Here is a 16,080-nt window from a genome sequence, read left to right on the forward strand (position 1 = left end):
AATGTTTTGCGTAACACAATGAAGTGTATAGTTTTTTAAATTCTGTGTATGTGTGTGTAGTGTTGCAGAATTTAGTATTTACAGCAGTGCTATAGATTTGAACTTGTAGAGAAGGGGAGGAGAGTTAGGTATGTAGAGCCAGGTAGATGACTGTGTTGAGCAGAGTTGTTGAGCTGGTCGACACAGTTTAGTGTGAAGGGTATCTTATTAGAGTTTAATGTAGGTTATTCGGCACTACAGTGTAGCGTCTTGTATATGACTGACAGTTCATGAAGCTTGAAAACTATTGTTTCCTTTTTTTCCAGAGTACCCAGGCAACAGGATATGCAGTCAGTGTTTTTGTTAAACCAAATTTTTTTTTTAGAATCTTGAGGAGACCAAACAATGAATGCCGCATCACTTGAAAGAATAAAGTGGGCGGGGCAAAGGCCAGCAGCTGTTTGTGTCACACTCACAATTGAGTCAATGCTGACAAACATGCAAACACACACGATGACATGAGTTTGGACATTCCTCTGTTGTATTGTAGGCCTCTTGTTCTTTTTGGGGATGGAGTGATGGAGAGAAAAGATCGCCAATGTTTAGTTAAATGTTTTGTTTGCACTTTCTTAGAAGATACATCTTCGTGCATGTTCAACTGGTTTCAACTGTTTGCGTGTGTGTGTGTGTGTGTGTGTGCATCCCCCCTTTCAGACAGAATCTTTTCAGACAATTTATTTTTTTTCTTGTAAAACACTTTGACCTTCTTGATCTGGCATACTACATGATTTTTCATGCTTAAGAGGAAGTTTTCTCAGCTTCTGAATTCTGTCTTGCTCTCTCTCTCTCTCTCGCTCTCTATCTTGGCAAGGCAACCTGTGGTAGCTTTGTTTTGAGTGGGTCTTTGCCATTGAAAGTGGAATTTGGCATTTCTCATTCCATTATTAGCTTAAATTCGCTATTTGTGTGAGTGACAAATCAGTATAAAACAATTAGAGTTGAAAGTGTAACTACCATTCTATTGTCTGCAAATTGAAAATAACCTCATTGTTCATGTCATATTTAATGACAAAGATTGGGCTGGAAACTTGCACTATTGTTATGTCCATCCCAGAGCTCTGCTGAATTCAAGGTTAACCTGTTTATGGAAGTCAAGTTATTCTTATCTGTCTCTGTGACTTTGTGTTACAGTAAAAGCAGTGAACATTAGTCACTGAAAAAGGAAATCACAATTGTGCAGCACTTAAATATTTAATGTATTCACTGTCCAGCCCCATCTTATGTAGGAATGTGTTCTTTAAGAGGATACATGAGTTAAGAAAGGGCAGTATAACATGACAGACAGACAAAGAACCAGCACGCACACACACACACACACACACACACACACAAACACACGCACACGCACGCACGCACACACACACACGCACGCACGCACGCACACACGCACGCACGCACGCACGCACACACACACACGCACACGCACATGCACACACACACATACACACACACACACACACACACACGCACACGTACACACACACAGACAAAACAACAGTCACCCTCCCTTTAACTTATTGTGACATGTTTCCTGCCTGTTCTTTCCCAGTTTACCTTGCGTTAGGGTTTATTTTTAGACACGCATGGGGAAACAGTCCCCTCACTCCAACAGGAAAAGCACTCTGCTGAAAGAATAGAAGGAAGTCTATACGCCATTTACACAAACAGTCCTGTTCAGTTCAACAGGAGCAGGCTAGCACACAGAGTGAGTAAGAGGACGAAAGCACAGCAGAAATGGATCATCTACAGAGAGAGAGAGAGAGAGAGAGAGAGAGAGAGAGAATCATATCAGGATGAAGACAGGTTGTAATAGTTAAATAGTTTTCTCAGCAGTCTGTCAGCAATCTCACATCCAGCTCTCCTAAACCTCCAAGAAAGTCAGCCAGTGAAAACCAGAATGAATGAATGAATGAATGAATGAATGAATGTCTCTGCACAAAGCTCAGAAAATATCCTTCTTGCAGAGTTGCACAGTTTGCAGGTTTTTATCTTTGTAAAACACAAATAGGCTACTCTCAGCTCATCAAGACCCTGAGGAACCCCAAAATATGAGAATCAGTTTAGCAACTGGAGAAAATCTTGTCAGAGTGTGCACCTCTGAGAGGAGCTTTGTTCATATCTGTTCTATAGGCTGTGCTAGCAAGCAGACTAGTACACGTTCAGGAGAGTGAGAAATAAAGGATTGGTCACCTAATGATTTTCTGAGTGACCTGAGCACGTCTCTAAGCTAAAATTTTATTTCTATGAAAGAGCTGACCAAACCTTTGCTTTCCATTCGAACAATTTCCATTTTAATGAAAGAGAACCTGTGGTTCATTTACATTCCATTCTCTTTGTTTCTGCTGTGGATCCATTTTTGTACCAGCAGAAAAGTGGACTCTTTAGTTCAGCCTGGCCTATTAACACAGTGTGGAGCATCACAGCAAATCATCCCACACACACACTCTAACCCACACCTGAAAAAAAAAAAGGCACGTACCCAAACGCACAGGCACTCACACACCCTTCAGCACACTCAGATGAATTCATTTAAATGAGAAAAACATATGTCAAGGACAAAAAACATACACATACACACACACATTCATGTACATTTATAACCTCTCCCATTTCTCTAGACACACACAGACTTACTTTCTCTCTCTTGCTCCCTTCATTAACACCATTAAGATTGGTATCTCAGTACTGCAGACCTGTGGTCTGTGCTCTGGAGATGTCTCCAGTGGCTGTATTAGTTCATCTGACGGATGCTTCTATCGGCTGCTTACTTCGTCTGTCAGTAAAACAATGTCTTGTGCTTTAGTTATGGGCCTCAGGCACTGACGTATTTAGACACTGACGTATTTATAGATACGCTGACTCTTCAGCGTTGTGTTCAGTGTTGTTGCTGACTCTTATTAAAACTGTATTTCAATATTTGGTGCAATATGCAATCACACCACCACCCCCCTGGTTATGACTGTGAAGGACAAACATGAACATCAACACTGAAATGCCATTTCAAATGGCATTTCAAATATTCATTAGACGGATGAAGAAAACACTCTGACATGAAAAACATGGTTCCTGCATTGTGTGCAGATGCAGATTCCTGCATTTTGTCTAAATTAAAGATGAATTGTTTCTCTCTGGATAATGTCTAAAGTTTAAATTTTTTAAGTGAATGAGTGTGCTTACGTGGATTCTTTTTCTGTCAGTTAAACTGCTCTGACCTTAGTGAGAGCACTGTGGCTTCCTTATGATTCTCTTCAACAAGATTTGTCATGTCATCTGTAATGTAAGAGTTTTGAGAGATTATGGGAGATTATTTAGGCAGTGTGGAGTCAATTGTGTTTCTGTCATGATAGAGTGTACTAGAATAACTCTGACACATTTTAGCAGAAGAGCTATTTCTACCATTTTTAAATGTCACTGTTATTTAGCTAACTGTTATTTAGGGTTTCTCTCTCTCTCTCTCTCTCTCTCTCTCTCTCTCTCTAAATGGAATACTAACTGTGATTTGGTTCAGTTCCCTGGTGGCCAGTGTTAGTGGATGAGTTTGCTGGTTGGTCATGTGTGAAAGAGAGTCTGACAGTAGATTCAACAGACTGTTCAGTATCTGTGTGCACTGAGTGTGTATGAGAGAATCGTTGCTGTTCTGTTCTGGGCAGTGAGGGATTTCGATGACTCCCTGATAAGCAGATAATGGAGAGGTAATTCATTTATTGATTGAGGTCTCTGGGTTCTTCACAAAGTAGATTATTCACGTGAAAAAGGCTGCAGCTTTTGTGTTAGTGTGTGAGTGTGTGTACTCTCTGAGAGTTGTTATGAACAGAGCAGGTCTCAGACAAATCAACCAGCAGTGATTCTTAAAGCCAAATTTCACCATAGGAAGACCAACTTTGACCATTCCACGCTGTCTATCTATCTATCTATCTATCTATCTATCTATCTATCTATCTATCTATCTATCTATCTATCTATCTATCTATCTATCTATCTATCTATCTATCTATCTATCTTTTGTCATATATACATAGATGGCACTGAGTTACTATAACTTGTGTCTATCAGTTTTTCGTCACAAGATTGCACTTGACTGGAGCAGGTGGTTGTGGCATTTAAGCCACATACATTCACTTCATGAAGAGCTTCTGGACATGTCAGGGGTGTGAGGATGCGGAATTGTCTCATCAGTTGCTCAAAAATACCGTACTTCCAGTTAAATAGGAATTATGCATAGTGCTCTGAGCAATATGCAGTGTTCTGAGTTCTATAGGAGTACTGTGTAGTGTTCTGAGTTGTATAGGAGTAATGTGTAGTGTTCTGAGTTCTATAGGATTAATGTGTAGTGTTCTGAGTTGTATAGGAGTAATGTGTAGTGTTTTGAGTTCTATAGGATTAATGTGTAGTGTTCTGAGTTGTATAGGAGTAATGTGTAGTGTTTTGAGTTCTATAGGAGTAATGTGTAGTACTCTGAGTTCTACAGGAGTAATGTGTAGTGTTCTCAGTTCTATAGGAGTAATGTGTAGTGCTCTGAGTTCTGTTATATATGAAGACTGGGCTGTGTATAATTAAGTGTTGAAAACATGATAGACGTGGAATGCATGCGCATGTTTTTCAAATGGTTTCATCTCCTGAATGGACATCTGTAATCACAAATATGCCGCATATCAGCCAACTCACTCACGGTGTAAGTTTTAGCAGTTTCTTCTGATGCATGTGCATTCTGATGAGCCAGAGTTTACCCAACTCTGCTTGCAAGCATTAACCAGTAACCTTACGATATACTAGCAGATCATCTGATTACAGTACACATTTGAATAAACAGACAGATTCTGCAATACTAAATCAATTTCAAATAATTCTGTAAAAAAACAGATTTTTTAAGGTAAATATTACTATGAGTGCTACAACACTTAAAACATAAACTATTCATGAAGTATTATTATTTGGCCAAAGGGCCTGATTCAGTAAGCCTTTCATTTGTACAAAAGCTAGCAATGCTGGAAACACTTTGAGATATTGGTTGAGACATTTGCTACTCTCATAGTGCCAGTCACTGTCTGATTGTTTGGTTTTGCTTAAGATCTGTCATGCCGTGGAACAGGTGACCTTGGTGACCTCTGATAGGATCAATAGTAGCTGATGAGATTCTAGAAAATTCCAGGCATGTCCACTTAGCTAACGCTCAAGGCCCTCCCCAAACACACCAAAACACACACACACAGCTGTGGCTGACAGCTGCTGCTGTTTTCCTACCAAAGTCAGGAGGTGATTCTATGAAATTGCACAACGGCTGGAGCAGCTGTCAACCTATTCTCCCTGTTTCTCATCTCTTTTTATTCCTCTAGTAATATTTGTTCTGTTCTGTTGCCCTCTCTTGTCGGTCTGTCTGTCTGTCTGTCTCTTTCTCTCTCTCTCTCTGTGTATGTGTGTTTGTGTGTGTATGTGAGTTCAGGTCCTACTTTCATCCTCTGTCTGTGGATCCATTTGCTGGCTGTTGTCTTGGATTTGTTACGTCTTTGCTGTTGGTTGCGGGCTTTGGTCACATGACCACTGCATCAGTAATGTACTATCTTGTGGACAGATTGCTTTTGTGGTGCAGGAGTATGTAGAAGGCAGTAGGGGTCATGTCATTTGGGAATACAGGACCATGTAGTGGAGAGTGCTCTGTGCATGTTGTCTCACCTGCAGTCTTGGCTGTCCCCTCTGATGCCCTGATGGGACGTGCTGATGGTATGTAGAGCCAGTGAGTATATTCGCCCATTCTCTCTGCTAGTGGATTAACAATAGTGCAGAATAGATTTATCATTATTCTTTATCAGTGTTATCAAACCCTGTAAACATATACCTGTACCTAATAATCTGCGCGCTCTCTCTCTCTCTCTCTCTCTCTCCATCTTCTCTCTTAGCTTATGTTCTGGAAGCCTTTTGAGATCTTGTCATTCTTAATGACTATCATTCTTAAGAGTGCCTGTTACAACAGACCCATTACGTATGATATTGAGCATTCACATTTTTGTGCGTTGCCTCAAAAATAATACTCTAGAACTTCTGTAAATGTGCAATCTTAATATCTTGTTAGCAATATACAAATCCATATTTGCAGCCTGTGGAATTCTGTAAATATACTGTGATGTAGAGGTACCATGAGAATATGTGCCAACACTGTGTTTTCTTCTGGGTGTAAAATCAATAGGTATTGACCACCCTCCTCAGGAAAATCTATGTGTTGTACCAGATGATTTGCAGTGCATTTGTGCGTGTATGTGTGTACATATGTGTACGTGTGTGGGTGTGTGTGTGCAGGTGTGTGTGTGTTTCTGGCTGTCTCTCCAAAAAGAGCAAAAACCTTAATCAGTTGCCTTAAGGGAAATGAGTATCTCAACAGTTCACATTTCCAGACCTTGTGTTATCTAGACAACTGTTTAGGTCAGACGGCCAGACTTACCAGTTGAGATACATACAGTGAATTATTATTTACTTATGAACTGTGTACACCTGTGAATAAATATCCACTGATGTACCGTGTGAATATCATGTGATTGCTTGAATAGCTTGTTGTATCTGGTTATTTCAGTATTATAACGTGGTCACTATGTAAAAACTGACGTGTTCACTCCTCAAATGCAGTGAACACACGTTTATTCCGAAATGCACGATTTCAGTGAAAAAAACTCTTGATTATGTTTGTGAATTTGCAAAATACCCTGCAACATGTTGCATTTCAGCCTAATTTTAGTCAACCAATTATCATGCTGAACATCTACAAAAGTCTCTCTATAATGTTGTCATAATCCTTGGTTTCAACTCTGCTTTTATTATGGGTTTTTCAATACTCCTGCTGTGTATAACCAGCTGATGTTCTCAATGTTACGTCATTTCACCAGCCACAGAGAGAGAGAGAGAGAGAGAGAGAGAGAGAGACTGATACCTTTAGACAAACAGCATGTTCAGCATTTCACTTTTCTCCATGATAATGATACACTAGGACATGGGGTCTTGTGCATACAACTGTGACTTCAGCAGGGATCTGTGAAAAACGTCCCACAGAATGGAGAGAGGATAAATTCTGATCCAGGGTTGTGGTCAGTTTGGCTTCAACTTAGGGAATGAACTGATAAAACAAACAAACAAACAAATGAACAAACTATTAATGAGGACTTCATAGTGAGCTGGATTATCTGAACTTCAGTTTCACCTCACACATTACTGAACTGAAACTGAACTGACGGTAATGTAGTGAATGCTGCAAACTACTATTAGGCTAACTAATGATTATGAGGATAATGACTGGTAATCCTTTTGAGAACCTGTTAGAATAGGCGCAATAAGAAGAATATGGTGCATGAAAATTCTGAATAATGCTGCAGTAAACAATGTGACTAATACATGATGATTATTCTTTGTTTATAATGCATTTTAACAGCTAAATGCCTAATGTAGTTACTTTTGTTATGGTCAAATCACATTGTCAAATTCTCTATAAAAGAGTTATTAGTCCTAATACAATCATAGTATGTGGATAGACTGAAATTGAAAAATATTTTTTGCGAGAAAAAAATTTTTTTTTATGCTTCATTTCCATTTTCTAAAGCTGATGGTGTAAATTGGACATGTAAAGGCAGATCTGCTAAGACAGATAAGATGTTAAGACAGATTTTCTGTGGTCTCTGGATCATCTTCAAGCGCCAGCTGCTGAATCTCAGCACTTGTATTCACCTGGGGAATTTGGTGATGTATTTGTCGTTTGGTTATACTTTTGTTGCACCGTTCCTCATCCTGAATCAGTCTTAATGTTTTCCCTGTAAATAGAAGGTGCTTCAGTGACGCAAAGGGATTTTCGTCAATTAGACATTCTGCAGCCTTGTGGAGGCAAATGCAAAATATGATCTGTGATGCAGGAGGAAAAACACACAGAGCTGTATTGATTCATTTTCCTTTAACGTAATTATGCATCTGAATGACTTTCAACAGGTTTAAGCCAATGTGCTGAAAAGATTAAAAAAAGGTGATGCCGGTTTAGCCTGCAAACAACATGTGTGTTTTGTTGACAGTTGAGCATGTGAAGTTTTGTACTCGAACTATATTATTTTCTGTTGTTTAACAGTCAGATGAAAAGATTACACACACACATATACACACACACACACAAACAGAGAGAGAGAGAGAGAGAGAGAGAGAGAGAGAGAGAGAGAGAGAGAGCGAACGAGACTTCAGTTTTGCTTCCAGAGCCAAGCACTGACATAATCATCGCCCAATCAATTACAGGGTTAATAAGCGATGTCTAAGGAAGGTGTCTCCAAGGTGATGGCAAAGGATTATACACAAAGCAATGGAGCAGCCCAGTCTCTCAGGCTTTTGTTCCCCTTAATCCACAGTGTTAAAGCCTTGTGTAGTATCCTGGGAAGGGTAAAACTGTCCTCCAGCCTTTAATAGATCAACATCTTGACAACCAAACCAAGCTCCATAGTGATGCTTTTTGTGATGTCATGACTGTACTTTTTTATGCTTGGTTGAGGTCAGTGTGTTGTTTGGACCAACGACATGACTGCAAGGAATGAGAATTTTGTCCTCCTGAGATGGCATTCAATAAAAGATTTATAATTAAAGAATCAGTTAAACATTAATGATGTTTTAACTTCCACAGGAAGGATATTTTTGCTCTTCAAACTGGTAAACTTTTCATCCAGCATTTAAAAGGGCTTCACATTTTGGAAATAGTATAATTGGAGTAGTATAAACAATTTGGACGGCACATTCCTTTATGATACCAAAAGTAGTACTAAACCTGACAAACACTGGGATTTTCTCCTATCAAAATAGTGTAGTCAGAAAAGTATCCTCCACTGTGATATTCTCCTTATCCTGCTCATTGGACTGGAACAAAATGACCTCATTTGCATGGAACTGTGCTGCATTTCAGTGGCATCCTGCAATGAATGCGCTGAGAGACATTGAAAAGAAAAACTGAGGTCCACCAAGGGCAGTTCTGAGAAAAAACAAATCTATGCTGATATGTTTGCATGCTGAGGCGTGTCTGCTCCATCTGTGACGTTTAAAGGAGAAGCAAGCCCTTGGAGCTATTTAATGTATGGCAGTCTCTCTCTATGTACTCACAGATCCGCCATACAGGACATAAGCCACAGATAACACACGTCTAAATCGAAAACTTAAAAATATGGCTCAGAGTAAGGACCGATAAATAAATGAACTGAGGGTTCAGACATAGTTTGAAGAACAACAGTCCTCTACCTCTCCTCCTTCTTCTGCATTTAAACGTGCCACATCGCTTTGGCTCCACAATGAAAGAGGTCGGGAGTGAATCTGTTGCTGTGAATGTTGCCGTGCTGTGTTGGCCACTGGTTAATTTATCTCTTGAAACTTTCAACAGTTCTGTTACACTGCATGAAAATATTTTCCGCTGTTTGCCATGCATACAAGGATGTTTCTTCATGTTGAATTAATGCAGCAGATGTCATGAATATAATATGTGCTATATATTTTAACGGTTAACTGCATTTTGCTAATCTGTTTATTTTGTTTTAGACTGCACAGGTTTCTTGACTCATTTTCACATTGTATTACAGAGGACTTCACCAGACAAGAAACAGGCGGAGGACGGAAGAGGGTGTGGTTTTGCTCGATGGCATTGAGACCATCTCTGCAGTGACGACAGAGTGGTAGGTGGTTATGGGGTCGTTCATGCTGGGGAAGGCCGCTTCCCTGGAGCAGCTGCTGGAAGCGTGTATCAATGCATTTGGTGAGTGCAGAAACATCTTAATATAAATGTACTCACACACACACACACACACACTCACAAACACACACACACACACACACACACACACACACACTCACACACTTCCAATGTGTCCTCTGTCTTTAACCTCATTGATTATGTGAGAAAATGTTACCAGTGGTTATCCTCTTTTTCGCTCTCTCTCTCCCTCTCTCTCTCTCTCTCTCTTTTTTTCTGAAGACGATGATGGAGAGCTGCATGGGAATCAGCTCCCTCGGACCCTCCTTCTCATGCACCGCTGGTACGTCACATCTACGGAACTTGCCGGAAAACTACTCATGATATATCCTCTATCTGCTCCAAGTGAACATGTCTATGTGTGTGGATTTTGATATAATCAGTGCACCTCAACAGAATCTGTTTCTTCTTATAACAGCAACAATGTGTTTATACACTTTTTGCTCGAGTCATAGGAAGGTGTGTTTCATTGGTTTCCATGTCTGGGTACTTGGTTGTTTTGTTCTTGTCTTTGTGTGTGGATGAATGTGTGTTTTTGCATGCATTTGAGGGTCATGATTGTGAGTTTAAGAGAAGTGTTTTTATATCTTTTAGATAGCTGTCTCTGGATTTGTTCAATGGCTCCATGTCTAAGCTTTCCTTTGAAACACAGTTACATTTCCATACTCAGTCTCAGTAGAAACTCTCTCCTTGAATGAACTATTGCACACCACTACTATCACATGACTACTATCACATGACTAGATCGTTTTTGCCCTCCTTTTCCCTTTTGCATGTTTAGATATCACAAATTCATCAGATGCCATCCTCAACCCTTAAGAGACAACCGAGACATATCTGATAACCTGAAATATTGCTGTTGTTGTTGAATGTTATTCTACGTTCCACAGACCAAAATAGCAGCGGTTGATCCACAATCTGCAAACAAATCCTTTTAATGATGAAATTTGTGTGTTTACTTACACATTCTTGGTTCAATGTGTTGTTAAATTCTCCTTGACTTCTGTGAACGTACCGTGACTGCCAGGGAGACGACTGCCAGAGGACAAGACTGAAGATCTGTTACTTGATGAGGTAAAATAAGTGATCTGGTAAACAACCAACCATGTTAAACAACCTTATAAACAATCAGCCAGTTAGAGCATCCTATGAGCAGTCTGCTTTTAGTCAGTTTAACTTTGCTCACAGGCCTGTGACTCCTGTCAGCTTCATGCTAGGGAGAAACCTTTTTAAAGCTGTAAGAATTTAGTTATTCAGATCTCAGATCAGTTACTCACAAAGGTCTGAATGACGGGTCTTTTTTTTTACACTTTCTTTCAAATCATCATTCTTTTCATTTTTTAAGGTCAGCCCTTCAACCTGAGCCACATGCACTATTTTGTTTTCATGTATTTATTTGATGCGCACTTGATTGTACATCATATTTATTGGTTTACAGTGGAGCCTAAAACATTGCTTTGTTAAAATCTAACAATCCAACACTTCAGATCTAACACTACACCCCCCCCCCCATTGTTATTTCCCTATCACTGGCAGACATGTGCTGACCTCAGATGACCTGATGGTCTCATGACCCTTACCTCCAGTTCATGACATATTGGCTAAGGAGTAACCCTCCCCACTTTTCCCTGTTCCCCCTAAGGTTTTGACATAGTTCTGATTGGACACAGGATATTGCCATGTCTTTGCATGTCTGTGTGACAGGAAACTAGGACTTCAAAAATGAATGATGTTAAAAACATCATTAAAAAAACAGCACAGATATTGAAGACAGAAGCCATTAAGTCCAATGTCACAAAAAAGTTGTATATAAAATTGAAAAGATAAAAGTCTACAGTGAAAAACTATTTAAATTGTGCCACATTTTAATCATATAGGAAAATTCAAACCCTGTCTCATGGCACGAATGTACCTCTGGAGACTTTTTTGCAGAACCAAAATGACGTGATTTGAGTTACACTTTACTGCAGTTTCCAAGCAAAATGTCCAGTGGGGACTGTGTATTATTTACTTCATTGTTTTCATTTAGTTCACTGCCTCACTTAGACCTCATTTTGCTTTTTGTTTTCATTGCCTGTCAAGCTAAGGTCGTGCCAAGTTAAGATTAGTAGACCAGAAATAAAGAAGAAAGCAACCATTTGTGTCGTTTAAACAGCTAAATTACCAACACATTTAGTATTACTCCTAAAATTTTGTCCTCTGTTACGCAGACATATACACAAATAGCATATAGATAAATAATTTTTTCTTTATTTGAATTGCAAAAACATGCAGATATTCTTCAAAACTAAATCTTTTTCTTAAGAATTGTGGGAAGGATAAATGTTGTTTCTTATTTTAAAATGACTCCCTTGTGCTTTGGGTGGGGGACACTAAGGGAAGTTAGTTCTTAACTTGTATGTCACTGATTTTTCAAAAGGTGCTGACACCTTTTGGGATGAATAAAATTCATTTTTAAGAATTTGCCTGAAAAAAGTATGGTTGCAGTATTTGTAAGTGAAGTGGTTATAGTTTAGTTAGAGATTAGGAATGTATTCTGTTCTTTTAGAATAAATTGTTGCATATTTTGGGAGTTGCAGAAAGTGTTTATGAATGTTACTCACAGGATAATTGTAGAAGGAATCAAATTTCATGCAAAATATGATTTATCATAACATTATCACATAATATTCGTCCTTCTATATCTCGCAAATCTATGATAGTTTGAATATTTTTATCTATACAATCCTTCAGAAACATTTTTATGTAAAACATGGCCAAATAGAGCTTCAAATATAGCTATAAAGGAGGACTTGCGTGTGAAAATCAGAAAGGTTAACAGGTAACTTATTTGCACTGAAATTGCATTTCCACAGGAAGTAAATACCACCAGTCTTATCTAAAAACTCTCAGGAAACACATGCCAGATACAGCTGGGCATATGAGGAAAAGATTTAACCATTCACAGGTACCATTCACAGGTATAAAATCACTGACCTTTTGGCCTCCAGAATGACTAGCAATAACAGCCTTACTCATACAATTTGTCTTGTTTTTCCGAATGAAACTGAAGTTAAGTTGATTGATATATTTTCCATTTGTTGATGAGATTGTGAAAGACCCTGTAGGGAAAATGCACTGTGAAATACTTTCCATTTTTGTCAGATAGGTACAGCCAAAAATCAACAGATTCCTCAAATATTAAGCTAGTTTTTGTATTTTCCTATTGTCGCTTTCAGTTAATTGTCTGTTTGTCTTTCTTTAACACTTTTTTTGTGACTTAAATTCCTAGATATTCAACTTTTTTTCTTGATTGGGACATTGGAATTGAATGCAAAGAGCAATCATGAAAAGGGATTAATTCACAGTTGTTAAAGCCTCGGAGAAATCTTCAACTAGTCAGAAAACATCGGGGATTTTGTTAACGTCTTTGAGAAGCAGAATAGTATCATCGCATACATATATATCACATACTTGTACATTAAAAAAAAAAAGAAAATTAAGACAAAACTTTAATTAAAAACACTGTCACCTGCTTTTGGTGTAATATTTTTCCCTGGACAGTTACTGAAAAGTATAGCTACACTGGGTGAGTATATGGTTCAATGACTGAACATGATTCATCTGAACATGATGACATCACCCCATTGATTGGACCATGTTGTATTGTCAGCAGAACCTAAATGTGTTTGCTGAATGAATGTGATATGCAACTTTTGTCCCTTAGAACATTTAACAAAAACGCTTTATGTTTCACCTTATCCTGTAAGCCTGATTTACATTTAACAAACTAACACAATTCATACTTCAACATGGAAAACATGGAAAATATTGCTGGGAAAACTCCTGTCAGTTTAATGTAACTGGGGGATATGTTATTGATGGTGACGAAATAAGATTCTTTGCTAAGTGATGAGCAAACGTGTGATAAAAACATTCAAACGATTCAGCTACTGGATAGTTAGCTTGGAAAATGCAGCAAAGTGTACGTTGGAGCATATAATTGTGGTTCTGCATAAAAGTATCCGGGGACATGCACTTATCCGGAGACTGACCTGGAAAATTCATGTCCTCTGAGAGATACTGTTAGGCCACAACTTGTACTGAACTGTGAATAATGGGGACTAATGCAAACTCAAGTTGATATCTACCTGAGTTTTTTATTCTTGCCTTAATAAGTGTCTGTGTTTGATGTGTAGGTACTGGATAGTTGAGTTTCCTGCTGAGTTTGATCTGGACCTGGGTCTGATCCGCCTCACAGAGGAATTCAGAGATGTAGCTGCACAGCTGGGCTGTGAGAAACACTTCAAACTCATTGACATATCTACCATGTGAGTATGATGGACAAACAATCTCTCACACACCCACACACACACACGTACTTGTACTTCTATCTTTGTGAGGACACACATTGACAATGCATTCCCTAGCCCCTTACCCAACCATTACAAATGCCTAACCCCAACCCTTACCCTAACCTAAACCTAATTCTAATTTTAGAACTTAACCCTCAAACAGCCCTTTGAAGAAGTGAGGACCAGCCAAAATCTGCTCACTTCCAAGGTCTAAAACTTAATCTGGTCCTCACAAAGATAGCTGTACAAGTGCACAGACACACACAATTACGCTGTAAAGCAGTGCACAATGTTATCACCACTCACTGTCTTCAACCTCCTCTGAATAATTGGTATCATTACAGTTCCTTTGAGTGAAGTTGGTATCTTACACTTTGTAAGAGATGCGAGGTTTGGAGATTAGAAATGCAGAAATTGCCCTTTCAGAGTCTGATGTCAGTCTGATATGAACTGCAATGCTGATTACTGAATGTGAATGACACCAGGAAGCAGAGTATTAAAGCCTTTTTCCAGGTGTTCTAATGGGAGTCTTATTACAAAGATGAGAAGGGCATATTGAAGTGTTAATTACCCCGGGTTAAATTAGCCCCAATCAAGCTAAATTGGCTCATTTTATAAACTAAACTCTTAAAATTAAGACATCTGATTGAAACCAAGACTGCTGAACTCAGTTTTGAGGTTACTTTGTAGGTGTCACGCTGGTGGTGTGGTGCAGGACCCAAGTGCAAGGCACGATGGTTGACGGTGATAAAACGGAAGGCTTTACTTAAAATGAAGACCAATACAGTGCAAACAAATAAAAAAAGCTGATAACAAAAAAGGTGCAGCATAACAGTGTGCAAAAACACAAACAACGATAGACAAAGACAAGGCAAACACTAGGACTTAAATACAAGGGAGAACTAAACAGGGCAAAACAGGATTGGTTGAAATTAACAAGGTTAATAACGAGACAAACAGGAACAGGTGAGGGGCAGAGACAGACAGAGCAGGAGCAAAGACAGAACAAAACAAAAGTCCAAAATGGCAGTGCAGGTTGTGACAGAGCCCCCCCCTTAAGGGGCGGCTCCCAGACGGCCCAAAAGAAAAACAAAAGTCCAGAACAGACCGGGTGGGTGGGGGGGCGCACAGAGGGATGACCGAAGGTGCTGCAGCCGACGGGCCCCCTCTGCGGCCGAGCAGGTGAGGGGTTGGCTGGAACAGATTTTCCAAACCGGCAGAGGAACAGGAACGGAGCAAACTCTTCAAAACAGCCTCGACGTCGGCTAGAGGGCTGAGCTGGTTCAGGGAAAGGGCCTCGGGAACAGGACAGGGCGTCAGCATGGGAGCTGACCAGGACAGGGCGTCAGCATGGGAGCTGACCAGGACAGGGCGTCAGCATGGGAGCTGACCAGGACAGGGCGTCAGCATGGGAGCTGACCTGGACAGGGCGTCAGCATGGGAGCTGACCTGGACAGGGCGTCAGCATGGGAGCTGACCTGGACAGGGCGTCAGCATGGGAGCTGACCTGGACAGGGCGTCAGCATGGGAGCTGACCTGGGCCGGGAAAGCGGCCTCGGGAACAGGGCAGGACAGCGCATCCTCCAGGGTGCGCCGGGCAGCGCATTCCTCGCGCTGGGCAGCGCATCCTCCATGGTGCGCCGGGCAGCGCATTCCTTGCGCTGGGCAGCGCACCCTCCATGGTGCGCCGGGCAGCGCATTCCTCGCGCTGGGCAGCGCACCCTCCATGGTGCGCCGGGCAGCGCATTCCTCGCGCTGGGCAGCGCACCCTCCATGGAGCCTTCGGAGTCACTGCTTGAAGGGGATTCCGGGGATTCAGGGTGGCAGAGACAGGAGACCCAGGAGCGGACACAGCCCTAGAGATGGTTGGGCCCAGCACCACAGTCCATGTGGTGCCTGGGTCTAGGGCTGGGAGCCCCCCCCCAAAAAATTCCCCCCCCCGGGTTAGGAGCTGGAGAACCTACC

The 16,080-nt window shown here is 40.5% G+C and overlaps 1 protein-coding gene across 1 annotated transcript in view; it reads left to right on the plus strand.

Moving 5' to 3' along the window:
* The window catches only part of rasgrp3 (RAS guanyl releasing protein 3 (calcium and DAG-regulated)), a 32,646-nt gene that overhangs the window by 4,205 nt on the left and 12,361 nt on the right, over positions 1 to 16,080 (plus strand). The window contains exons 2-5 of the mRNA XM_030786911.1: positions 9,612 to 9,784; positions 10,004 to 10,106; positions 10,793 to 10,855; positions 13,960 to 14,091. Coding sequence (XP_030642771.1) covers positions 9,715 to 9,784; positions 10,004 to 10,106; positions 10,793 to 10,855; positions 13,960 to 14,091 — 368 coding nt within the window. The 5' untranslated portion in view covers positions 9,612 to 9,714. The remainder of the gene's footprint in view (positions 1 to 9,611; positions 9,785 to 10,003; positions 10,107 to 10,792; positions 10,856 to 13,959; positions 14,092 to 16,080) is intronic.

This window comes from Chanos chanos, chromosome 10, assembly GCF_902362185.1.
Source record: "Chanos chanos chromosome 10, fChaCha1.1, whole genome shotgun sequence".
In the NCBI taxonomy this organism is placed as follows: domain Eukaryota; kingdom Metazoa; phylum Chordata; class Actinopteri; order Gonorynchiformes; family Chanidae; genus Chanos; species Chanos chanos.